The 25,871-nt window shown below is 43.0% G+C and overlaps 1 protein-coding gene and 1 long non-coding RNA gene across 2 annotated transcripts in view; one reads left to right on the top strand and one right to left on the bottom strand.

Moving 5' to 3' along the window:
* Positions 1-3,985, bottom strand: part of NIPAL2 (NIPA like domain containing 2) — a 48,204-nt gene extending 44,219 nt beyond the window's left edge. Inside the window, exon 1 of the mRNA XM_010226349.2 lies at positions 3,881-3,985. Coding sequence (XP_010224651.2) covers positions 3,881-3,985 — 105 coding nt within the window. The remainder of the gene's footprint in view (positions 1-3,880) is intronic.
* Positions 1-25,871, top strand: part of LOC148592825 (uncharacterized) — a 168,496-nt gene that overhangs the window by 67,423 nt on the left and 75,202 nt on the right. The gene's annotated exons all lie outside the window — the stretch shown is intronic.

Genomic DNA, 25,871 nt, shown 5'->3' with positions numbered 1-25,871 from the left:
AGAAGCTGATCCTCCCTTAACCTGGAATCTGTATAAGCTGTGTACTAATTTCCAGCTTCACATCTGCAGGGACAACTGATATTTGACATGGCAGAATTGATATAGGAAGGCTGTATAAAAGATACAGATGACTCTTTCTAACCTGTGCTTTATTCTACTTTCCCTTGTCAGCGTCTCACTCACACTAATGCTAATCAGAGAGCATTACAGCTCTGGCAGAACCTGGAAGACTCGGGGGAAAGCTGGCCCAGCTGACAGTCCTGCATTTCTGAACCAGAGCAACACATCTCCTTCTGGCAGTGCTTAATGAAACGGGGACTGAGTAGTGGAACTGAATTCCCAACAGTGGCAACAGCACTAGAAGAGCATGTACCAGCACTGAGAGCAACAGTTTGCAATGCTTTTTCATTAGAAGCTTTGGAATTTTCTTGTGTGTGTGTGTTTAATATTTGCTTTTTGCATTCCCTAGGACTGATTCAAAAAAGGTGTTTTCTAAAGGCTGAACAGTATCCATTTCCTAGCTTTTTATTTGTCAGAGCTGAAAATAATATAGATTTCTCACGTAAGGAAATCCGATGCGTTTTTACCCCATACAGATCCGCTTCATACCATAAAAGAAGATGAAATAATCTGTCCTTTTGAAACCTGACAGGTAAAGATCAAGGAGGTTATGTATGGTGAAGAAGAGTTAATGTTTCCATACCCTTCTTTGCTTTCATTGAGTAATTCTGGAATAAGGAGCTGTGGGAGAGAAGATAACTTACCACTGCAGTCTTTGCAAATGAAGCCTATTTGTCTTTACCTTCCCCATACTTGGTGACTGCTCTTACGATTAACCTGAAACAGTTAACATCTGCAGTCCATCAAGGAGCAGGTTGCAGCCCAAAGAACCCTACAGAGATTAGGAAAAGGGCATTAAAAGAAAAAAAAAAAACATTTGAAGTGGAGAAAAGAAACAGGACTTTTGCACCATTTGCCTTTCACATTTTAATGGTGTAATAATGTGTGGTGACCACTGCTTGCAGGAAAAAGCTGCCTCACTTGGAAAGTCCACGCCAGGCTCCTGACTCTTATCCCCATTTCTGTGGACACCTTGACTTACTCTACAGCTTTCCCTGATGAAAGTTTGTGGGTGTGATGATCATTTCTCTGGTAGCAGTGTCAGTTGAAGAGATCCCCACTGTTTTTAGGGGGTCTTTCTCAGCCAAGGGGAATGGAAAAATAACTTTCTTCTCCGTGGTGGCAGCTCCTTGCCCTCACACACTGGGTTCCTCACAGCCCATGGCAGCAGGAGCACCAGCAGGGACTGTGCTGCCACCAAAGAAACCAGCATCACACCATGTCCTCACTCTGCTGAGGCTTCGCACCCACAGACACCACAAGGCAGCAATGAGCCCTTCGCAACGCAAGGCCAGCTGAAGCCCTGAAGACTTTCATCTTGACAGAAGGCGCTAAAGCCTTCCTTGTGCTGCTTTACTTGAAATCTAGATTCCATGTATACATCAGAAGGCAGCGTAGAAAGACCTCACAACGATGTGTTTAATCCGTGGGATTTCTCATTGCACCTGATAGCAGCCTCACATTAGAGCACACGGAGGATCAGGTTTCTTCACCACACAGACTCTCCACCTGAGTGAAAGGCCCGTGACAGACCATGATATATTGTCACGGAACACAAGGCCGTAGATCTATCTGAAGGAGCTGTCAACATTTTAAACCTCAAGGATAGGACTGAAATGATTTATTGCCGCAACCCATGAAACAAAACAATCTCTCGAGGTGAGTGTCTGGGCAGCCAGTAATAACTCTAAGTTTATTAAGAGACAAGCAAAAGGGGAAAAAGAAGCAGAAGTAAAATGAATTTCCCCCTCTGGCTCAGCTTCCACACTTTAACAGCCACACACAGTGACTATACACAACAACAGCCATGTGAAATGTTGAATTATGGAAGAATTATTACATCTGAGCTTTCATTGATTATTCCCACTCAGCTCTTTTCTCCATCCCTGATACAAAGTCAAAACAAGAGTAATACTGTAGTTACTAATCTCAGCTAAACTTGCAAAATGTTTTTTTCCCATAAACAACTGTATTTCAAATAAATAAACAACATTTGAGAAGTACTGAGGGAAATAAAAAACGATTAAACTGGAACAATTACATATACTTTCTGTTAAGCAGACCAGATCCACATGTGGCAGCCTCTTATGTTCATTACTCCGGCAGACCCAAAATACTACAGTAATATTAGTTTGTCAGGAAATACATCATGTAACTAAGCGCATGTTACAACAAATTTTACAACACCATTGAACATATCCATGTTCCACAACATGCAACGTGGGGCTTGGTCAGGGCAGGCTGTCAGAGCGCAGGATCCTTTTTGCTGGATTTCAGGTATAAAGATCCTCGAACAGCATCAACCAAACTAAATCCTCAGTGATGCCAAGGGGAGTCCCGCCTCCAGCCCTTATCCCAAGACCACACATTCCCCCTGCTGCCGTCATGCCACTTGCCTGATCAGAGATCTGGCAGGAGAATAACCCACATTGATAAAAGATTGGAAAAAAAAATCTAATGCCAGCACTAGGAGACATTGCAATACACAGCCATGTGGACACAAGCAGTTTAACTCCCTCCAGTGAGCTCCCTGTTTGCAGATGTCCCTTAGAGCTCAGGCTAATGGCCTGGGTTTCCCCCAATGCCTTTATGAGATCTGCCAGGCCCACATGGATATCTCAGACCTGAAACTGGGCTGATCATTAACACAGCCAGAACCGTCCATTTTTTGGGAATGGAAGGAGGAAATGACTTCTGCTACTTCCAAAAAAGTAAAATGTGAAAATGAGGATGCACAAAAGGACTTAACTCCTAGGAAAATGCAAGCTGACCCCCAACACACGACCCGTAGCCACCTAAAGCTGCACTTTTGGAAGTAAACCAAAATGCAGAAAATGAAGGCCTCCAAGCAAACCTGTAACTCAGCTGCCAGATGCAGGTGAGTGTCCCCTGTGCCTCCCCACACAGTTCAGTGAGCACTACCCAGCCTTGGGAGCTAACTCTCAAGCTGTGATACCCCTCTGGCTGTGCTTCCCGTAGGAGAGCGTGACCCCAGCCTTGGAGAAGCTTCCCTGGGGCCTTCATCCTGCATTGGGACAACAGAAGTCCCCCTGCCTGGGGACACCAGGATAGCAATGCACGGTTTTCCCATTCCTTGAGAACAGAGACCTGAAAAATGCCTCCTGCCGTCTGGATATCCACCCAGTACTGCATGCAGAATGCAGAGGGGCAAGTTTTGGGAATCTTCCTGGATTTACAACCTGCTTCAGAGCCATTCACAGAAAGAGCAGTTAGTTACAAGCCATTTTCTGCACAATTTATATCAATGCTTTGCATCGTAAAAAAGTGTTTTGCCTCTCATGCAGTGAAAAACAAAAATGCCGAATATCCGTCAATGGCTTCTAGTTGGTGAAGCAAAAAGCAGGGAAGAGATAAAGAGTTTAATCAGCCTCCAATTCATTTTTATTGTTAGCAGATGCTTCCACTTGCTAGTTTGTGGAGGCCGCTTCGGTTTCTGTTTCCCAGTCTCCCAAATACCAAATACACTGTCAGTGCTGACAATGATGAAAACACCAGTGACAAAAACCAGCAAAGCTCCAGCTTCTGACAGCGCTGCTCTTTCGCCCGTTCCTGCCCCCAAAGGGCTGCTCTGGGGAGCGATGCTGGGGGCAGCATGGGAGGCTCGGGTGGCTGGAGAGCAGGTGTGAGCAGCAAAGGGGGCTCTTCAGAGAAAGAAATTGAGATTTCGACACCTGCTCCATTTGTCTCTTGGAGCCCGCGTGTGTCCGAGTGCCGCCGCAGGCTGCGGGCCGGTGCTTACCTTGATGGTGCGGTACCAGGGGCCAGAGAGGGGCCCGTTCCCAGTGCCGGGGCCCCCGAAGGTGACATTCCCGGGGGCTGGTTCCCACATGGGGAGGGTGCCCATCGCCCACCCTCAGGCCTCCACTCGCTTTGCGGGTATTTGTGGCAAGATACATAGGAGAGGGAAGCGGGATTCCAGCGGGCTTTGCTGTTCCTCTCCCTCCCCGGACATTCAGGTGCCTTTTTTTTTTTCTTTACCTTCCCCCATGCCCCACCCTGCTCAGAAAGGGCAGCCTGGGAATTTAACTCCTTCAAATCAGGGCCAAAATCTAATGGCCAAATTTTTCATTCTTGCTGCCAGGTTGCAAGTCTTGGGTGGGGGAAAGGGGAGATCCATAGTCATGTAGTCATTCACCTAAATTCTTGCTTCTGTCATGTAATATTTAGTTGTGTTTCCTGCACCATTTCTTTGCAGAGAGTTCAAGCACTGGGTTTGTTTTCAAGCTGTGGCTTCATATAATTGTTCTGTTAGTTTTGATTTGATCACTTAAGCTCTCTAGGGGGAGGGAGAAATAACAACTAAAAAAAACTCCTTAAAGGGAGCAAAATATTTGGGCTCGTAAGATAGGAACTTGGCAGAAACACATGGGGGACAGAAATGGGCATCTAGAGAAATTATAGAACAAAAATGCATCCCCTGCATCTTTGGGCTCAGGACGGGATAGCTACTTGTAATCTAGATAGCTCGTAAAACTGTAGCGTGGAAGTACTGGGCTGTCTCAGTTTGCAGTGTTATCAGGCGGGCTTGAAAGTGTCCAAAGTCCTGACAATGTCTTTAGCAGATGAGGGTCAACAGACACTCATTATACCACATATATACATCACGTATGTATATACAGCAGAGTTTTCTCCTGCCTTTATGTATAAGAAAAGGGATTCACTACTCCATTTCAGTGGTCCTGGTGGTCCAGCCATCAGCAAGCTCTATCCAGAAAGGAGGACAGGTTGGCTGGTAGGAAAGCAGGCTCAGGAGTGAACTTCCAGCAGATGAAGCCAACATTTGGGCTAGCAGAAACAAGCAGCACCAAAGCTGGCTGCAGAGGGAGAGAAGAGGATGCAGCCCCTCGGCATGATTAACTTATTTGCAAAGGGGAAGAGCACGTAATTACAGGAAAGAAGCTGAAGTTAAATCAATACTCTGCAGCTTTCCTATATAAACAATGAGTGCATTAGCCACAGGGATGTTATCTGAACCCAGGCAGAAGGTGAACTGAGATAGGGGGAAGCAGCGAGATGGTGACGTAACACCCCAAAATATGAAACCTTGCATTATACCAGGAAACGTTTTGTTCATGTGTGTGGTCTAACTTGAAATACTGGTTTCTGTGATCACAACTCCAGTGAGCCCTCTGTAAACACTGGGAGTAGCTGCAGCCAGGTACACCTATGCACACTGAGAGAGAAGCAGCTTCACTCTTCAGGCTGTGTAAATTGCTGCAGACTATTTTTACAGCATTGTGTAATTATTCTCTGGAGTCTGAGCTTACATTAAAAAAAAAAAAAAAGGTTTCTAGGCAATTTGGTTTATGGTTGCAAAATAAAAAAAGAAAAAAAAAACTTTAAAGTGGAACTGGAGTGAAAACTGCTACAGTGATGTTTGCCTGGGTCTAGGGAGGGCTGAAACAATAGCTCGGAGGGATGTGTGAATGGGCCCATTCTTCCAACTGGGGCGCTAAACTGGGAGTCTGCTGACAAGTTAAGTGTCAACATCATCTACTTCAAGGCAGATCATTTTAGCAGAAACACCAGGGTAATGTTCTTATTTGTCATCCTCAATTTGCACTTATTGGATGGCAAATCCTGGGGCAAAGAGGAAAAGGAGCAACTGGTTGTCAAAGATTGCTGGACTGGGAAAGGCGCTTGGATTCCTCCATGAAAATCATTTCTGTCCCAGCTCAAAATGGGGAGCAAAGAGAGTGACACTTTACCAGCTAGGTGTCTAAGGCTGTTTTTGGTAGCCAAAAGCCACAGCAGCCCTAATCAGGCTACTAATGACCTCCGCAGTATGGTTCTCTATGGCTCAAAAGCCCTAATTGGTAAGAGATTGAAAAGGAGCACAGAGCAGTGCAAGGAGCAGCTGAAAATAGCTTTCAAGGATGCGTCTTGTTTTGCTTCTTTCTTGTTGGTCCACTAACTGAAAATACAAATGTGATGTGACTGTGATTTTCTGTTGCATAAGAAAGCTATTGGAGCAGATTTTCTGCAGTGGTGTCTGTGGTGGGCTTTTGTTGAATTGCTTTTGAAATTGGTCTAGCAGTGATGGATCACTGTTCCACACTGGATCCAGACATACCCACTCTGTCTTACGTACACTCTAGGGACAGCTATGGCATGCTTTATATATTAAAAATCTCAAATTGCCTTGCATGTGTAATAGCCCAAAGTTATTCAGATGAATTTGACCTTTCTCTGGATTGTAAGCCGGCCCTATTAAGAAAGAAAACAGTATTTTAGAAGCTCTTTATATTCAATTGCCACCCTCTCTTACTAAACCCAAATCACTAAAAGCAAATGTCTCTACAGCTGTGTATGGCTGGTTTTCAGACTACAGCTGACAATGAGTTGGTTTGTGTGAAGGTACTTGGGAAATGCCCTATGGAGTAGAAGCAGAAGATGGGGACTTTGCAGGATGTTTTCACTGAAAAAGTTATTTCCATTCTCCAGCAGAACTCGGCTGTGCTACAATTTTCTGCTCAAAACAAAGTTCTGTTTGAGGTTCCTTCAAAGCAGGTGTGTCCTCTGCCAGGTGAGCTGGCAGAATAGACTAGGGCCACTTCAAACCATGAAAATGAAATGTGTTTTGAGTGGACACTTCAATAAATTAGCAGGACAGCACAGCAGTGATTTGGCACAGAAGTGAGCCAGGGTCATATCACCACGGATGCGATCAGACTGCACCGTGTATGGTTCCCGTGTGTGTATGTGTGTTTTGGGTTGTTGTCCTTGTTGCACTATAGGGAGTTTGGAGTAGCTCAGAAAAATATCTTCAAAAACATGGCCTGACTTGCTATTGCTAGCCTGGTGTGTCTTCCCTCTTAGGACAGGAGCAATAGCATCACTGATCTGTGTCGGATTAAGGTGACTGGACCACGTCAGACTCAGCCACCCATTTCCCTGCGAGCAGCGCATAGCAGGAGGTAGCTAGCACCTGTGAAGGTGGGGTGGATGCTGCTTGAGTTGTTTTTTTTTGCTCTAGCATGATTAAACTTAAGTTTATGAAAAACAATCTTTGGCTCCTCCCGTTCCATTGCAAGACATGTTGGGATAGGAGAGAGAGTGTTGCACAGACTGAAAAATGACATCCATCTTCTGTAGTACATCAGTCTGGGTTCCTTTGGAGCAATGGAGACACAAAAACTATTGTGGATTTCAATTGCTTGAGTTCTTTTTGATATTGTATTCCTATTTGATATTGCCTGGCCAAACATGGGATATTATTAACAGAATATGACATTATTCTGTTGCGTCACAAGGATTTGCAGACTGCAACGGATGCTTTGTAACCTTTTGGACTGGGCAATCAGAGAAGGTGCTGGTCCATATGTCTTCCAAAACTCTAGTCCAGCTGATGCTTGGACAACATAAAGCAGTAGGGTCATTATGCCATCCTTGCTATATAGCTGCCTACCTCTGGTTGCCTTCAGCTCTGGAAGTCATCCACATAAAATTTGCTCTGGCACCAGATTCACTTCTATTCAGACACCTAATGCACTTGCATATCTGAGAAGCAAATAAGAGAGCCTTTCATGTTTGAGAGGAGCTCAAAACTCTTACTAAGGCTGTATTGTGCTTGCTGGGTACCCTACAAATTTTGCAAGAGTTAGAAGAGAGGAACAGAATGATCACTAAATAGAATATGGACAGGGTGGCCTGGATGAGACCCTGTGCCACGTGTTCTAGGTGTCCCAGCTTGAGCAGGGGGTTGGACTAGATCATCTTTAAAGGTGCCTTCCAACCTCAACCATTCTGTGATTCTGTAACATTCTTCTGAGGAACCTGCCTCACTGCCAGAAAGGACCAGAGAAACACTTATCACATTATCAAAAATTATCCTTTGTTAATTGTACTTGCACCTAGTCAGCTCTATTTTTTTTTTTCTACTGGTGCGATTTCTGGTGGCTTCTGAAAGCAGCATGATGGAAATATAGCCTCAAATGACATGATATACAGAAGAAAAAGTACAAAAGTACTTATGGAAAACAATGTACAAGAAAAAGCAAGCTAGAAACTGCACAAAGTTGAATGGAAAGGGGAATAAATAGTCTGGTTACCAGAAGAGTGATTTAGCACATAACAGTCCTAACCTAGCACAGATCTCCTCTCAAATGACCTTGCTGCCTGCTAAAAGTCTATGTTGATGTATGTTAATTGGGTAGGGCTTGGAGTTACAGTGAGCATTCACCATCGTTGCTTCTGGAAAGGTTTTCTTGCCAATCCATGCCCCATTGCTTCTTTGAGTCTTCACTTTGTCACTGTGGATAAACTCCTTCTTATCTAAGATCCAGATCCTGGACTGCTGGACATTGGTCACAGCTAACAACAATCCCTCAGCCAGAACATGAAAGAGGTTCTGTCCTCTTTTGAAGAAGATAGTAGCCCTTCCCTCAGGATATTTAAGCTTCTCCACAGTCCTCTGCAGCGAGGACAGAGCTCTGGTGATGGAGGGTAAGTCACTGCTGGGATGGATGTTCCCAGCTGGCTGGTGCAGAATCAAGGAAATGACTTGGCTTTGACTTTGACATGCTCAGAGAACATGGCTGCTAATGTCATATAAGCACTACAAAATGCTATATTTGTGCAAGATCCTCAGAAATGTTGCCAAGGACAGTGACTGTATATACTCATTGAATTCTTGCAGGCCTGTTTGCCAGCATCCCGTTGCTTGCTTTTCATTATGCATTTCCCAGAGATGAGTGCCCAGAAGCCTGTGATGCACTTCTGGCAAGGTAAGGTGAAGACGTCAGTGATACCTGAAGTCCTGAAGCTGTGAGCAGGGGAACCTTGTGCGGGGAGGCTGCAGGCAGGGCATATTGTGCAGTGTAGCACAGGACCACCTGTGCAAGACCTGTGCAGACAGCTTGCTGATTATAACAAACAGCTTTCATCTCCCTTCTCCCAGGAGCTTTACAAGTCTGTGGCACAAGTCTGTCCAGCTTCATATGCTATCAATTACAGTTCTGATTGGAAGTTGCTTTCCACCTTGAAGTCTACAAATATAAGAAAAACAGCAATGCAGGTGTTCTGGAATCAAGATGTGCTTAAAAGACCTCGGAGAAGACTTTTGTCCTTCCTCTCTGGATGATGGATCAATGAGAGATTTGTAGACTTTAGACATTTTCATTTTTGCCTTTTAGACCTTGCAATTTAGGCTTAATCCTGATCCTTTTGAAATCAATGGCAAAGCTCCTGCTGACTTCAAAAGAGAGGGACTGAGCTCTCAAATACTTTAAAGAACAATTTAAAACAAACCAACCTAAGATGAATAAGAATCGCATTTTCTCTATTAGGCATTCAACTTATTTTCTCCAAATGTAAACGTTACCTGGAGAGCTAAGCAGTGATGTGTTTTTTATTATTTCTTTAGTATGCTACAGTACCCAAAGTATATTCCATGCATACCTCATCATTTAGGAGCCAAACATAGCTATGTAAAGTGAGCAGCTTGTTTACAGTAGGTCCTTATGGCTTGCTATCAAATTAGTGGCAAATCAGGACTGTAGTAAACAGAGGTCAAAGATCAAACGCACAATTTCACATAAAGTTCCAGGCCATGTACACAAAATTCAAAATGCAAAATCTTCAAATCACAAGACCATCAACCGCTCTTAAAACTAATCGAAAGCAGGATAAAGACTGGAGGAAATGAAATGTAAATGTGATTTTAATCCAAATTTTAATGGAACAGCTACATCATGGATATCTTTGAAATTATGACAGCTGACTCTGTGCTACTTATTCTCACTTTCCATGAGACAAGGCTTTTGTACCATGTGTCATTCGCTGGTCAAACATCCCATTTTGCATCTTTTTTTTTTTTTTCTTCTTTTCAATTCGTAGTAAAGATGATATCAATTATACTAAAAGTGTTACCATCTAAAGATGTGCATTGACTCTGTTCTTCTTAATGCCCATGGTAGTTTTACATCAGTCGTTTCTGCCTGTTCAGTCTGAGAAATGTTAAGATGCAGTCTGCTCCTTTTTGTAGTGGAATGACTGTGTTTAAATACAGCCAGCTCTTTCCACTGGTGCTCCCTTGCTTAGCTGGCAGCCGGGCTCTGAGGAAGAGATCCTGAGCTGTGCTAGTCACATAGGTGTGCACTGGGCTAAGTGCCCAGTCTGGAAAGGTTTAAGAGATGTTTTAGTTTTTCTGATCCATCTAAGGAAAAATAAGAATGTGGACTCTTTAAACCTAAAACCTACTTGTTTGACAAAGTTTTGGTTACTGAATGCCACCAGATGTCAGCATACACTATACGATTGAAAGCAAGTGGTCTAAGACCTCTCAGAAATGAAGAGCGATAAAACTGCCTGCTGCCTAATGCAAATGATGTATCAAATCAGCTTTATTGGAGGAAAAATTGTAGCAAGGATTAGCTAGAAGATATTGCGAGGTTTCACACAAATGTCTGCACAGATCCTTCATCCTTGAGGGTGCTCATCCATTCCACCGCTGCAGTGGGGTTTCTCCAGCCTTCCCCGACCACTTTGCTAGCTAGATCTGCCCCTGCACCTCAACCTGCTGTTCCCAGTCTGCATCCCTCCCCCTGGAACTTCCCAGCATGAGCCTAAAGACCTGCATTTTCCTCAGATTCAGGACAAAGGGAGAAACTTGCTGTGGATTCAAAGAAATAATTTTCCTATGCATATCTAGTTGAACATACACCTCACCCCAAATACCAAAGAACTCACCAAGGTGATGGAAGTGAGAATGACTAGTGATGACTTTGGAAAAAAAATATATGTATAAAAGAGAAATTATGTTTTTGTTTTGTTTTGTTTTTGTTTTCCCTGATATATTCTTTCCAACGCTGGCTGAGATTGTCCTATAGACCACTTGGTGTATTACCCACACAGAACAAGTGATATCATTTTTGGTCTGTAGTTTATATGCATGCATGTTCTATATTCTCCTACTGAAATGAATGAGAAGCATCTTCAGATGCTTCTATGGGAGCATTCAGCCAGCTTTTGTTACCTGTCTTATGGAAAGACATTGAAATACCAACATTGAACATCCCAGTTTACATCCTGCTACCTTTTTAATTTAAATTTGCTAAAGAAAAATTTGACCTAAGTTTACTGTTATATGTACTAATCTGGACCATTCTAAGAACATTGATATACCAGAAAACATGAGTTCAAATGAGGTGGCCAGAGTCCTGGTGACAGCCAAACAAGGCTACATCTGGATCTGGGTGTCAAAATATCACACAACTGAGTTTTTCCGGACATGTCCTCTCTTTCTCTCCAAGACATTTAATTTAATTTAATTTTGAGGATTTCTCTGTGTTTGGCTGGCTTTCTGGGTGTACAGCAGTTTTAGTTAAGGCCCAGTTCATAACTCCAACTGCACTGGCGCCCCTCCAGAACTCCCAGCTGGGGCTACCGTGCTCAGGAGATAAATTCTGCTGCAGGCACGTGCTGTTGTCACCATGCACCAGCACAGGCGGTCTGGTACTTTTGGGCAGCTTCGGAGGTCACACGTTCACAGACCACAAGCAAAAAGCATGGTGCTCCTGGACACTATCAACTGCTCCCTACGTGCTCTCCAGCTGCTTTGCTCCCACTCGGTTGATCCGGTGTGTCCCAGGAGTGTCAGATGTACGTACCAGAAGCATGTGTGTACAGACCATCTGTGCAGCAAGCCTCATGCACACGTGCATGCAGTATCATCAAGGGAACTCCAGCAGTCCAAGGGCGAAAGATCCATCAGGTCTTTCAGCCTTGTCCTCAGTTTGAGCTAGAGCAATTCAGAGGATGACTCTATATTGCCTCAATTAAATGTCATCTAAAGAAGGAGAGGGCCTGCCTAGATCTTACGTTAGTGGCCTAGTAAGGCTAGAGGACATGAAGTCACTGCTTGCCTGGAGGATTTTTGACACTAAGGGGGTTTCTGAGTGTCTATTTCAATGGCTGTAGCTATAGTTTGGGGGAGACTTTGAAGAGGGTAAGATAGGCACCTCACTTCAAATCAGTGGAATATCCTTAAACAGGATTTAGGTGCCTATGTACCTTTGAAGATCTGACCTGTGCCTCAGTAACCTTATTCCACCGAATAGTCCATTGACTTCAGAGGAAGGAAACTGCTTATTATAAAATCTGTGTTCCAAAACCACAGTGAAACCAGCCCTGAGGGCAGATACTTTATGTATTATAGCCTTGACAACACTTACATATGGTGGCAGTGACCTGAAACAGAGCATGATAAGGTCCGATCTGGATTGGATCTATCTGGGGAAAAAAAAGTGATTTAAAAATAAAAATTATAGTATTTTGGTAAATCCATAAAATCCCTGCAATATTAAACATAAAAACTAAAATAACCTGAAGCAACCTTCTGGAGAACTGGATTGAGAAATCACTGTTTTTTTCTCTCCAAGAAATAAATTGTTAACATGAATATCATATGTATATGTGTGTGAGTGTGTGCTAGGAGGAGGGGAAGAGCTCAAATATGTTTAATAACTAGTGAATTGGTATCACAAAGCTTGTGTATATGCAATATTTCTTGTTAAAATATTTGGGGGAATTGAAAACAAGCTTTCTTCACATTCTGAAGAACAAAATCTTTGTGTGCTTCTATGTTTTAAATTAAGATTCAATATTTTTTCCTCAGAAATTATGATTTCATAAATGTACCATTTTGACTTATAAAAATAGATAAAACATCCTGATTATAAACTAGTTCTCATAAACGCCAAGATCAAAGTCTAGTATTTTTGCTTCAACTAAAGAAATATTTACTACAGTGTTTCAGCATGCTACTTTAATCCTTGTAAAAACATCAAACCAGTAATGCTAAATCTGTACAGATTTTCAGAGATGTGGATAAACTTTTTGGATTATTTAGACAGAACAACAGTAAATAATAATAAATTAAGAACATGGTGATATGCTTCTTTCACAGAGAACATCTTCACTGAGATGTATTGACACAGATGTTTCCTGAAATAGCAAGTAGAAATCCCTGAAGCATTTGATGCTGGAGTGTAGTGATGGTGATGAATTATTATTAGATATAATTACACAGAATTCTAAGATTTTGCAAGGGGATCTGAGAGGGTGCATTTTCTTCAAACCAATGATGGGTTTTAAATACTTCACTGAAGAAGAGACTAACTGTATTAGTGACGAAAATGCATATTTTTCCTGTGATTTCTTTCTTTCTTTTTTTTTTTTTTTCTAGACCTGGACAGTTTTGTTGAAATATGTTTTCAAGTTCTTAAAAAACAACTCATATATCAAATACTTCCATCAGGGATGCTGCATGAGATTTATCTTCCTTTGGGGAAAGTATATCTTTTCTTGCCAGAAACTTAGTTCTGTATTTAGAATCTGCAGAACATTCCTCCCTGTATTTATTATATTTTTTACCATATTATAATAACTTTAAGATGAATAAGGGTTTTTATTTATTTATTTATTTGAGACTGTGTGACAGTGTCCCTTTTTCAACTTAGACATGAGGAACTGATTTTTGTTCTGAAAATACCTTTTTATTATTAGAAAATCATTTGCGATACAGAGTTTACAGACTGTTTATGACAGTTTTGAACATGATGGAAAGAAAAAAAAAAAAGAACAGTATAAACTGAAATCAAGCTGTACCAGACAAGGAAAAATATTATATAAGGAAAAGATTTACAGGATTTCAATCAAGAGTGGCTTATGTGAGTAACACATGGACAGGGTTCAATGTGGTGGTTGTGGATCCTCCAATTCCAAATCCAGTCTTCACACATGTTGAATAAATGGATTCCACCCAAATCTCAAGTCTGCAAGGTTTTCTTGAGTTCTGTAATATACTCTCATAAAGCAAATGGGCTTTGTTGGGTTTCTCCTGAAGGTCTGGGATCCAAGCTCCAGTGCACATGCTGGCGGGGAACAGAGGATCCATCTCTGTCCGTAGTGGAACTAGCTATCAGCAGAGCTTCATGGCGAAACCCACTCATCTCTCTCTAAATCAAACCCAGCATTTTCTGTTATATAAATAAGCACGGTTCAGAGCATGCCCAGATACCTTCATATATTACCATGGTTATATAGGTCAGTGTTGCACCCACTAGTTTGCCAGCTCGGAACATGTCTATGTGAAACATATGACAGAAACTGTGGTGATTGGCTTTAAAAATAGCCAAGAGACAGACAGAAACTGTAAGTCAGAGGGGATTTTAGGTGCTTGACATTTTGAGGCCTTTTGATGTTTCCTCTATTTTCTTGAGGCTGATTTAGATTGTCTGAGAAAGGGTATTTGGGGATTTAAAGGCTCTAACACGTTTCCCTTAACTTTATATACTGGGCACAAGCTGTGTTCACCTTCCTGTAAAGTCTGCTGTCATTCCCTGACTTTTTAATTTTTAGATTATCCTTCTGGATGGATCTTTTATGTGTGTACATTCTCCCTTTCTCCCTCCCCTCCTGAGATATGGGAATGGCAGAGCAGCAATCATGCCATTAAGGCTATGAGGGACTTCTCAGATCACTTGTAGTCTGTCTGTACAGCTCCTGCCTTTGCTCCTTTTAAAAAATCCAAACAGATAAAAAATGTTAAATAAAACAAAATAAAATAAAATAAAATAAAATAAAATAAAATAACTTCTCTTTGCTTGCTTAACAGGATTATGGGGTTAGTTTGGGAAATAAGGCTTCCTGATGCACAGATAAACACCCCACCAGCATCACAGACCTTCCCCAGGCAGGCACAAGTGTCCATTGCTGCAGGCAGGAGTGGCAGGGATGTGGCATTAATATGTTTTGCAGCACTGCATGGACATTCAAGACAAAGCTGTTTGAAATATCCTTTAGTTATTTTTGCCTTATCATTGATTTCATTGATATTGAATCTGCATTAGCAGTCTTATCACTGCTAGACCAAAATAGATGTTCTTTTTAACTTAATAACTAGCACAACTCAGGCTCTGGTTTTCAAATGAATATTCACAATATTTTTTTTTCCAGAAAAGAAAACCTTCTGACCAAAGAAAAAAGCAAAAAAACTGAAGAAAATTAAAATTTTCATTTGAAAAATCAATCATTGGGAACTCTTTTGACTAGGCATTTAAAGTTTTCTCAGTCATTCAATAGCTTCAGTTACAACTTACTAGCTAGACATTAACTTGATTTTATAGGGCCAAATTCTATGTGTTTATTTTTTATTTGTTTCCTTTCTATGTATTGCTTGTATCTATTTGGAAGAAAATGTCAAGAATTTGGAAATGCAGGCATGGTTCAAGCAAGTATTCCACTTGTAGACAAGGCAGTGATTTTTGAATAGCACATTGCAAGGATCAAGCTGTTTGTAATGCATTAGTTCGGTAATGGTAGCTCAGTTTTGCACTGTCTGAGGATGTGAAAAGAGATCTCACAAAACTTAATATTTTCAACAAGGGAGGATATGTTTATTTCTGTTGCTGTTAATGACTTGCATTCTGGTAGTACCTACAATTCCCCACACGGCCCAAGACCATGCTGTACAAACAGGACAAGATGATGATAATATCATCACCCTAATAATTATTATCACATGGATACCAACTGCAATTTGCAATACCTCCATTTGCTCTGTGCAGTTTGATTCCACGCTCCAAGGTACTGAAAGCAGCTATTGCTGAAACATGTTAGATCTCTGCGTGTGGTCTCGTTAGGACCAGTTTGTTTGTTTAGGGTTCCCCGCGTGCAGCAGATTGTCCAGTGGCACGTGCTTATTTTCCAGCACATGCTGGTGCTACTGAACCGTCAGAGATAAATTCCTTCCTTCACAAACACTGTGTTATCTTTGAAGTGGTTTGTTGTGAGCTGCTTCTCAGTAAAATTCTGTATGATACTAACCACAAGGGGAAAAAATACACAGTAATTGAATGGAAGGTGTTTTTAAATTAAATAAAGAGAATCATCTGTAGGGATGGCTTAAAAATTATGTCCTTATAAAGACTGAGCTCTTATCCTTTTTTATGCTTCTTGGTCATCAAGCCAGGGGAGAATAATGACAGACAGAGATTTTCAAGTGACTGGAGGTTTGAGAGACTTGCGTTTTGTTTAGTTCATCTAGCAATGCTACATGGGGTCCTGACTTTGTAAGAGATTCCGGAAGCTCATCTTGAAACTCTTGTCACCTCAAGGCACTTCACCAGAAACTGAAGATGCTGGAATTACCATTTGCTTTGCATGGGAGCTTTAGCAGAGAAGTGTAGTGCTAACAAGAAATGTATTAAGCAAGCCCAAGGGTATGAAGCTGCACTACGGATAGGGAACTCCATGTCCAAAATGATCTTCCTGCAATCTCAGAAGTCAAGGACTGTCCCCCATTTATCACTTTTTTTTTTTTTTCATTCCAAAGATAACCTCAATTTCCTCTGCTCATCTTTCAACTCCTCAAACTCTGTCCTTGAACAAGGGTTGATCCTAAAGGATGTGACTGTTCCTCAGGTTTCACAGATTATTCCAGGCAATCTAATGGGGGATGGCCAGTAAAAGAGAGCTTCTTTTTCCATCATCCCTCTTTCCCATCTGCACACATCTTCCCTCCTCTCATTGCGGCAATCCTGTGGTCCTGTGGAAAATCAGAGGCATGCACCAATCTGACTGACTTTTTTTTTTCTTTTTTTTTTTTTTTTCCTTTTTTTGGCTGGTTTAGTTTTATAGCTTTTTCTGCTTACAGCTATTCTTATCTTGATGTAAAATCTTCCTACTTCGCCCTATAAATTATGCACACACTACAGCATGCAAAAATAATGTGTTACTTAAGCTCCCTCAAGAATCTGGTGAGAGATGTCCCACAACGACCACCCTTCACTAGGGCCCTGTGGTAAAGTGATGCAGTGTGTATGAAGGGTGACTGGAGAGATATGAGCAGAGCCTGAGTAGTTTGGAATGACTTGGGAATAATTAACCTAAGCTGGGGCACAACAACTATCCTTCAGTATTTAACCTTTCCTTTTACATAATTAAATCATAGGTTCCCATTTAAATTGTAAATTAACAGTTCTTGCAGATTTCGTTTCCTATTTCTGCAGAGTTGCCTGCTAGCAGGGAGGCAATGAACCCTAGCTTTTGGAACAACCGAATTTTAAATAGTGGAGCCTCAAAGCTTGCACAATGTTTTGCCTAATTTATCCTTGCCTAGAAGCACTACCTGCCCATTCAGTCGCCCAGCAGAGCACACCCAGCCTGTTAACCAACACTTTCTTACTCCGGTCGTGGTTGCAGCCAGCAGAGTTATTGGGAGGAGAGGGGAGAATCAGTTTTTCTCAAGGCTGAAAAAGATATTATCTATTTCTCTGAAGGTCATTAAAAAATATGATGCTGCAGCGGTCCCTGGGGCTGGGGCTCAGCGCTGCCCCCCGCTAGGACACCCGCTGCGTGGCTGAGTCACCCGCCTGGGAGCAGCATCAGCCTCTGTCCACCGAGCTCGGCCTCCAAACAGCTGTCTCATAGGCCTTGTTTTGATGGGAAATGGTAGTCACCGGGACTGCCGAGCAACATGTTCTAACATGATGTAATTTCCCAGTGTAAACCATCCCACTGGTGTCTCTTTCCAGTTGCAAGGCCAATAAACGGCAGTAACACTGGACTCAGCTGCTGGCATTGCAAAAATGTCCAAACACAGTGCAAGCAAGGTACAAGTGCTTTTCTTTGCATTTCAAATCCAGTTTAAGGCAAATTGTGACAAGCAGCTGGCCTATATGTACACAGTTATCTCGACTTAATTATTATTTACATGGATCACATTAAATCAGTGCACTTTCTGAAATTCAGTGCTGCAGATTGCCTTTCTGGCTGTGGACATGTCTGCTGTGGTTCCTGTCTTCCCCTGCTTCGCACCCGCTTCCCTCCCACAAGCAAGGGTCGCCTCCAGGCCAGCTCAACCTGGGTGACTTCTTACAAAAATTGAAATTTCTGGTGCGAGCCGATACAGGGAGAGCCCGGTCAGCATGCAGGGCACCAGCACCAGCACCAGCTGCTTTGCCACCAGCAGAAAGGTTGCTGGAAATGTTAAAAGAAGGTCTGGCCTCGACCTGTCAGCAGGAAAGTGATTGACTGATCTGCTTGGTCAGCTCACAGTTATTTTTTCTTAGACAAAAGTAAGTAAAAGCAGAAGCTGATCTTCTAAATAAGCTTGGTTCAGAAATCTGTTTTTTCTTTCCTAGCTATTGCTAATTGATAGAAAACCAACATTTTCTGTCAAAACCATTTCGAAGTAACAGCAATAACCATTGGCAGAGCTGAGTTCTTCCACAAACTCCCTCCAAGCTAGGTGGATCACTGAACACATCCTTGGCAGATAACAGCTGATTTTACCCTCCTCTTTCTTTAAGAGACAGTAAGCAAAGATGCAACAGCTGAAAGCCGCTGTCTCTAGGGAGAGCATGGTCCTTGAGCACAAAAATGCTCTCAGCTGGAGAACAGCAATTGTGAGAATGTTTCCTTCCTATACTTGGATTTGTTAGTGTGCAGGTAGGAGGGCTAATATATTTGTGTTTGTAGTGGAAACCCAGAAAACCTGGACATGGCAAAGGACAAGAGAAGAATGAAGCCTGGCATTTGCTCTGCAGTGCCGTCCTACCTACAACAGCAAGTCAGTCATGGTCATAGTCGTATTAGGCATAATATGAGTACACGAAGCCCCTTTGCCAGTCTTTGAGCACCCCTGTGGTCCTTGTACGATGCCCTCAGCTCCCTGCCAGCAGCCTCTGCTGGACCAAGCAGCATCCGAGGCAGGAGCCAGTGCCCTCACTCCAGGAGGGCTGTTGAGGAGCAGGGAACCCACATGTTCTTGCTCTCTGAAGACTCGCTGGGTGACACTGTGGTAGCCTTTGTGATATTGATATTTTAGGGAAAATAATGTCTAGTCTGCCCTTGCAGCATAACGACAAGGAGAAAGAAAGTACCCTCTGCTGGGAAGTAGTTTTGGTGGAAGGGCTTTTAGTGGAAGTTTGATTTCAGTCTGTTGCCATCCTCAAATGAGAGGATGCTATTTGATGAGGGGCTGTAAGTGGCATATGAGTAGAGAGATCTTTAGCTTGCTTGCAAAATGGCCACTGATTTCTTACAGCTCAGTGACACTGCAGGAGCAACCAAAGAGTTTTCTGACACGAGCCACTGATCTCTCTGGCACCTGCAGATACAGCTTTACACCAGCATGATGCGGAAACCCCTGTGCCCAGGAATAGCACGCGCTGAAGAATGCAAGAGCCAGCTCTAACTTAAAACAGTAAATTTGTGTTTACGCTCTTTTATTGCTTACTCATTTGCTAAGAGGGAGAACATTTGTCGCTTGCTCAGTTTTTCCAGCACGGCGCTGTCTCTCACTCTCTCCTTCTGCACGTTGCTTAGCCTGTTTGCGTAGGACATACACGCTCCCTCCTACACCCACATAACTCCCAAGGTTTCAGGAATGCCTACGCCCTTTGTATCCACCAGGACGCTTTGGCTTATAAATTGCAGCACAAGCAGAGCCCCACCATAAAAAAAGTGGGGGAGGCCGAGTTCACGCGATCCCGCGGGAGCGCGGGAATGGCGCAGGCAGCACCTCCCGCTGCTCCGCGGGGAAACCCTCCCATTCCACTGAACCGCCAGGCTGCTCAGGGAGCCCCGGTCATGACCGCTGCGCCGCAAGCCAAAGTCGCCTCGCGCTGGCAAAGGAACGCTGCGGGAAACGCTATCGCTGAGAGCAGGAGCTGGGGAGCTGGGAGCATCGCTGCTCCGAAAGCAAACGTGCCTCTGGTCCAGGCCACAGCTAGAAAGAGTAATACTAAGATGAGTTACACACGTGTCTTGCTCCTTCCATGGAGCTGCAGTGATGGAGTTGCTCTGTCAGCCCTGCTTTTAACCTGAAGTGCATCCCTCCAGCAAAAGGCCCCGTTGGGGTCCCGCAGGAGAGCAGTGATATCTGCCTTGGGTCAGCGCCCAGGAGTCCCCGCAGTCCCGGGTGACTGGAAAACTGTGAGAAGAGCTCCCAGAGCCAAAAGCACCCCTGTAAAACAAGGCTTTCCCTTGTTACCACAGCAGAGCAGAGCTCAGCACAGACTTCTTTTTGTGGAAAAAGCATCTTCCCACCTAGATACACTTCTTCATACTCATTGCTCCACCTTCCACTTGAGGGGCTGTGCAGGAACAGGACTGGAGAAGACAGACAGAAGCGTTTACCTGGTGGAAAGAAAGGAAATGCCTGAGGAGTATTTGGAGCTGCTCTGCAGCACAGTCGTGAGCAGCTTGTCACCCCAGTCTCTTCCATGCAGTGGTGAGGGCAAGTGGCAGAGCTGGGTTCCTATAGGACACGGCAGTGACCAACCACGCTCTCTCGGAGCCAGGGAAGGGACCATTTTTCATTCATGGTTTCCCCTGGTTTTCTCAAGGACTCTCGGTATTCTCCGTGCTGGACCATACACCATCTATCCTTCCTTAGACCCTCACGTTGTTTCATTTCCTGCTAGTTTCTCACTAACAGCCTGCTTTGATTTAACTCCATGTGGCCAGGCAGGATATTATCAGCCAGGAAAACAGAGAGGCGTCTGATACTGATATTGATATATTGGCATTTATTCAGCAAACAAAAGGCACATATTTTTTCCTCATTATTTCCTCAAGGGGGTTGCAAATACACCTTACCTCCTTGCAGTAACGCAGTAAGGAAGAGTCCCACCACGGGGGGAGAGCAAAGTCAGCTTTTTGTCAGATCCCCATCTTTTAGGAAATGGATGCATGAAAACTTCTATGATCTTTCCCTTAGATGAAAAGCTAAGGTCCAGATCTTAAAGATGTGCCCATTTGTTACTGGCACTCTCACTGCCCTCAGGATTTATGAAAATTGGACAGCAATTTCAAATCCTTTCTGCTTTAAAAACTGCCCTGTGTTTAGAGAGAGACATTCCTGCAGTTATTTTGTCTTTGTGTGATAGATTTTTCCCTTCCCAAGTCTACGACTTTGTCCTGGCCTTTATTGAATTTCACCTAATTGATTTCAGACCATTTCTTAAATTTATCAAGATCATTTTAAATGCTTCTCCTGTCCTCCAAAGAGCCTGCCAGCGTGGTGTCCTGGGTGAATTTCACAAGCATGTTTGCTCTTCCACTATTCAAATCATTAATGAAAATACTGAACGCTACCAAGCTCAGAATGGATTTCTAAGGGACCCCAAAAATGCCACCTGGCCCACTTGATAGCAAACTGTTGGGAACTCCTTTCTGAGTACCTTTCTTAGTTACATTTTCCAACCAGCTGCACACCATCCCCATAGCAATTTCAGAGAGACCAGACTGACAAGTTTCTGTATGAGAATACCTTATCCAAAAATGTAAAAAATCTTACTCAAATCAAGACAGATCTCATCAGCTTCCTTCTTTTCCACAATGCAGTTTCTTTTCAAGGAGGGGACGTAGATTGCTTTGATATGATCTGCTCTTAACAAGTCCAGGTTTTTCTTTGTTATCTTTTTGGCATTGTCTCCTTGTTATTATTGTTATTATTAATTAAACTGTGCAGCTGATTAAAACGTATCACTTTCCAGCCTCATCAATAGAATCTGGTATTTCCTCACCTTCTGAGTTATTTACATCTGCTGCATTTATGAAAGACTTTTTTGATCATTTGTTTTTACATCTCTTGTTGTCAGTGACTGCTTTAAGGCTTTAAGCCTTTTTCATTGCTGCTTTGCCCTCCCATTCCAGATTGGCAAGTATTTATGATGCGCAGAGATGGCGATTCCTGCCTTACCTGCTCAGAGTTTGCTCTTTCCTGCAGCGTTTATTAGACCTCCTAACCCCTTCGCATGGGAGGAAGAACAATAATTTGGCTTCCTGCTTTGCAGGCAGTTAGTAAAGGATGTGCAAAATCCTTCCCTGGCAGGAGCTCCTGCAGCCACCAGTTCTAGCCCACAGAGACCAAGACTCCATGGGAAAGCCCTGAAGGTTACGCGCTGTGCTGGCTGCTCTGGGCATCTTTCTCATGGACAAGGAGATCCTGTAACCCCAGTGAGAAGCTTCTGGGATCTGCCTAGGATGGGAGATGCTCTGCAGCATTAACTTCACCCCACATAACCTGGGTGAAGAGCCTCGCACATCAGGGCCAGGGCAGTGACAGGAACAGCTTGTGGGCAGGTCCAGTGATGTCTTCAGAAAGTGGTCAGATATTTTTGTTTTTAAGTTTTGTTTTTCCACCAAAAAAAAAAGCAGCTTTTGGCAGGAACAGGGCAATGCCCTGAAATTCCCCCCCCTTTTTTTTTTTTTAGTAATGGGAATAGGATAGTTCAAAGGGATGGGTTCAAAGCTAGTTTTTTTCAACTCTAAGTTAACTTCTCATTTTAAAAACACATTTTAAAAATTAAAATAGAAGCTATTTCTAGATTATTATCCAGGCTGTGCAAATGAAGACAGCTTTTTGTGGGTTAATGACTGCTCCCTGATTGTGGTGCCTGTTAGATGACATTTCCGTCTTCTTTCTCTTTTGAACACTAATTATTTATCTCTTCTTGAGGAGTAAAAGACGGGACATTTGGACAACTACTATAGGCTGCGAAAAGGCAGGAGGCAAACCTGCTTTGTCTGGGATGTACCCTATTGAAGCACGCAACTTCTTATTCTCCAGCAATTTTGAGAGGAATACTAATAAAAGCCTCAACTTCAGTCAAGGCTGCCAAAACTTGACTTAGCAAAGAAGAGGAACTGAGCAGTTCAGATAGCGGGTGCAAACCAACTGAGGAGGTGATCAACTGGCCAACAATTTACCCATATCAAAAGTGCATTTTAAAAACCCAAGGCAGCTATTCTGATTATCAACACCCCAGACTGAGGTAGTGGAACTCTCCTTATATCTTAAGCAGATACCTTGAGCATCAGATAGCTCATTTAGCTTCTCAGATATGTGGCAGAGAAGTAGTTGCAGGGTCTGACCCTGTGGGAATGTGGTGACTTTTAAGAAGTATAAAAGTCAAAGGAGTTGTTGGTAGTGAAGATATCTTCCCAAGATGTAATCATGGAAAATTCCTTTCAAGAGCTGGTGTTTAGACCTCAGAAAATGCACAGCAAATTGCATTGTGATTTATTTGTCAGTGTCTTTATAGGTTGGGCGTTACTTTACCCTGCAGCTGGAGTCAATTTTTAATATTTAAAAGGGGAAAGAAAGCAAAACCTAAACACATACAGATCTGTCTGTTTTAGATTGTACTTTTCCCAAACATTACTGTTTAGAATTGAACCCTGAATAGATTTCTGCAGAGGCCAGCTGGCAACACAGGATTAAAATAACTGGGACTGGGTAGATTATATAGAAAGACCTCCTAAACTGCAGCTAGCTGGTCTGGTATTCATAGTCACTCCAGAAATAAATCTAATCTTTCCCCTCTTCTGATAAAGGACATAAGGTTCGTTTTTTCTTTCTTTCTTTCTTTCTTTTTTTTTTTTAGTTCCAGCTCGTTTTCTCTTTTCCTCTCTCTCTTTTTTTCCCTTTCTTTCTCTCACTCCTCTCCAGCAAAGTGCAACACAGAGTAGGTGTGGCGCAGTGCATTCTTTAAATACAGTAGTCGCTGGTTACCATGAGAGCCTGCTAAAGAAACAGATAAATAGCGTGAGGTGGCAACGGTGATTTACATCACTCTTGAATCACACACATTAGGAGCAATTAATGGAGAAATATATGACAAAGGAATTTTCCAGTGCCCATCAACTTTTTCTCAGTTAGCCAGGAAAGGCTAACAAAATAACAGCTGCAGTGAGGAGCAGATCCTATTTCAAAGCCGATATTGCACCTAGGCTAGAAAATTGAGTCTCCTGTGTTTCATGCTCAGGTTTTGTTACAAAGCCATGCCTGGTTTGCTGCAGCATTAAATGAACTGACATGCCAGTGCTTAAAGCACAGCTCTGAGAACCAGGACCTGGGAATTTTATTGCCTGCTCTGCCAACAGTGTGCCAGGTGATTCTGAGGCCTAGACACAAAGACAAGTTACCATGATGCAGCAGATAACTGCACAACACTTAAGCCAGTGACAGTCTGTGCATGTGTTTATATCCCCTACGTCTGTCACTAAATGCCAGGTAACAACCTAGTACACAGTGAAAGAGCTTTAAGTTACATCTGCCACGGCTGAGAGCAGAAACACAGACACAGCTCAGCAGATGCGTGGTAGGTTGTTAAGCACATGTTACTGGCTCCTGTGCCGGAGCCCTGGGAAAAATCACTTTGCTTCTTCTCAAAGTGGGAAAATACTGCCTGACTTGCAAACGAGTATATGTTCCCATGGTCCTTGCTAAGGTCTCAGAGGCCCTCAAATGGAAAGGAGCAATGGAAATGTTTTAGCTGGTTTATTCTTATTGTGGATCCACCATATGAAGAAACACATCGCTAAACTTATTCCCATCCTTCCTCTAATTTTTTTTAGGGAGAGGTATTGGTGGAAGAACTGTGGTGCCAACTGCCAGCAGCTTCCAGCTTCTCAGAGTCCCTCTGTGTTATAGGAGAGCACACATGGAAATAAGAGCATCTTTGCATGGCATATCGGACTTTATGCACAATTTCAGTCTCGAAGTTCCTGGTGAGTGGCCCTGGCATCTCTGCAGGGAGTCATGGATATGTTTACCAACAAAAGGGCTCTGTAATATGCAACATATGGAGGTAGGAAAAACATCTCTAATTGGGAAAGGCACAATCCCATTTGGTAACATTGTTGTACCTCTTAATTGTATTTTATTTATTCTCTCTTCCCTACTGAGTCATGGTATATGCCAAAAGCCAGGACCACCAAGCAAAGCTGGCTCCTTCCCAGAAATATGCCTTGCCTGAGTGGATTCGCTCTGTGAAGGATTGCAGGGAGATGTTCTCCTTCAAAGATTTTTATATGATTGGAAGGGATGTTGTGAGATAGGCAAAGAATACTTCCAGCTGAGAAAGGCTTCAGCTTCCTGCCTGTCTAGTCCAGAGCAAGAATCAGTTTTGGCTCTGTTTGTGAGCTGCTGCCTGCAGACCACAAGGCTCTCAGCTCAAGCCTCAGCTGCAAAAACGTGCACAAAAGGAGCATTTATTCAGCAGATGGGGGACATCTCTGTGTGAGGAAGGCGGCTAACACAATGTCTGGCCAGCAGCTGGCAGCGCTGGCAAATGATATATTTTTAAAAAATATCAGCTCCTGTGACTTGTTTTGTTTCTCATGATTTTTTCACATTGCTCCTTTGAAGATTAGCACAATTACAAAAGGTTTCCATTAAAAAAACTGCAGGATTAGATGGGATCCTTTAAAGCAGCTCCATGTTCTTCAGGGCATCTGTTGTGAACTGGTCAGCTTCCATCACGATGAAATTAGTTTGTCTTTCAGAAATCTGTGGAGGTCAGAAAGGTAATGCAGATTGGTGTAGTGGCTAGTAGGAAACATCAGTGAGGAAGACTCATTGCTTCATATCTTAGACTCCAGGCATATGCTTTGAAAAGAAGCATCTTGCTAGTCCTGGTGGCTACTGATAGTCATAGAAAAGAAGGCAAGGAGTTTTCTTGGCAAAGACACTTTTCTACTCTCGAAATGATTTTGTTTGAAAATTGCTTGTTCATTCAAGCTTCCACCAAATTAAACAAACACAACCCTGGCTGGATTCCAGGCCAAATACGAAGACAAGGCCTTCTCCCCAGGCCCGTGACTCCTGGCCAGCGCAGCCAGTTGAGTCAACTATATTCTTTTAGCAGTACAGGGCTCTTCATTGGGCAGTCCCAGCAGCAGAGCCTTTGGCAGCCAGTCCCCAACCTGGCAGC

The sequence above is a fragment of the Tinamus guttatus genome, unplaced genomic scaffold (assembly GCF_059628265.1).
Source record: "Tinamus guttatus ecotype Peru unplaced genomic scaffold, ASM5962826v1 Tinamus_guttatus_pri_ptg000510l, whole genome shotgun sequence".
In the NCBI taxonomy this organism is placed as follows: Eukaryota; Metazoa; Chordata; class Aves; order Tinamiformes; family Tinamidae; genus Tinamus; species Tinamus guttatus.
This window is presented reverse-complemented; position numbering and strand designations above follow the sequence as displayed.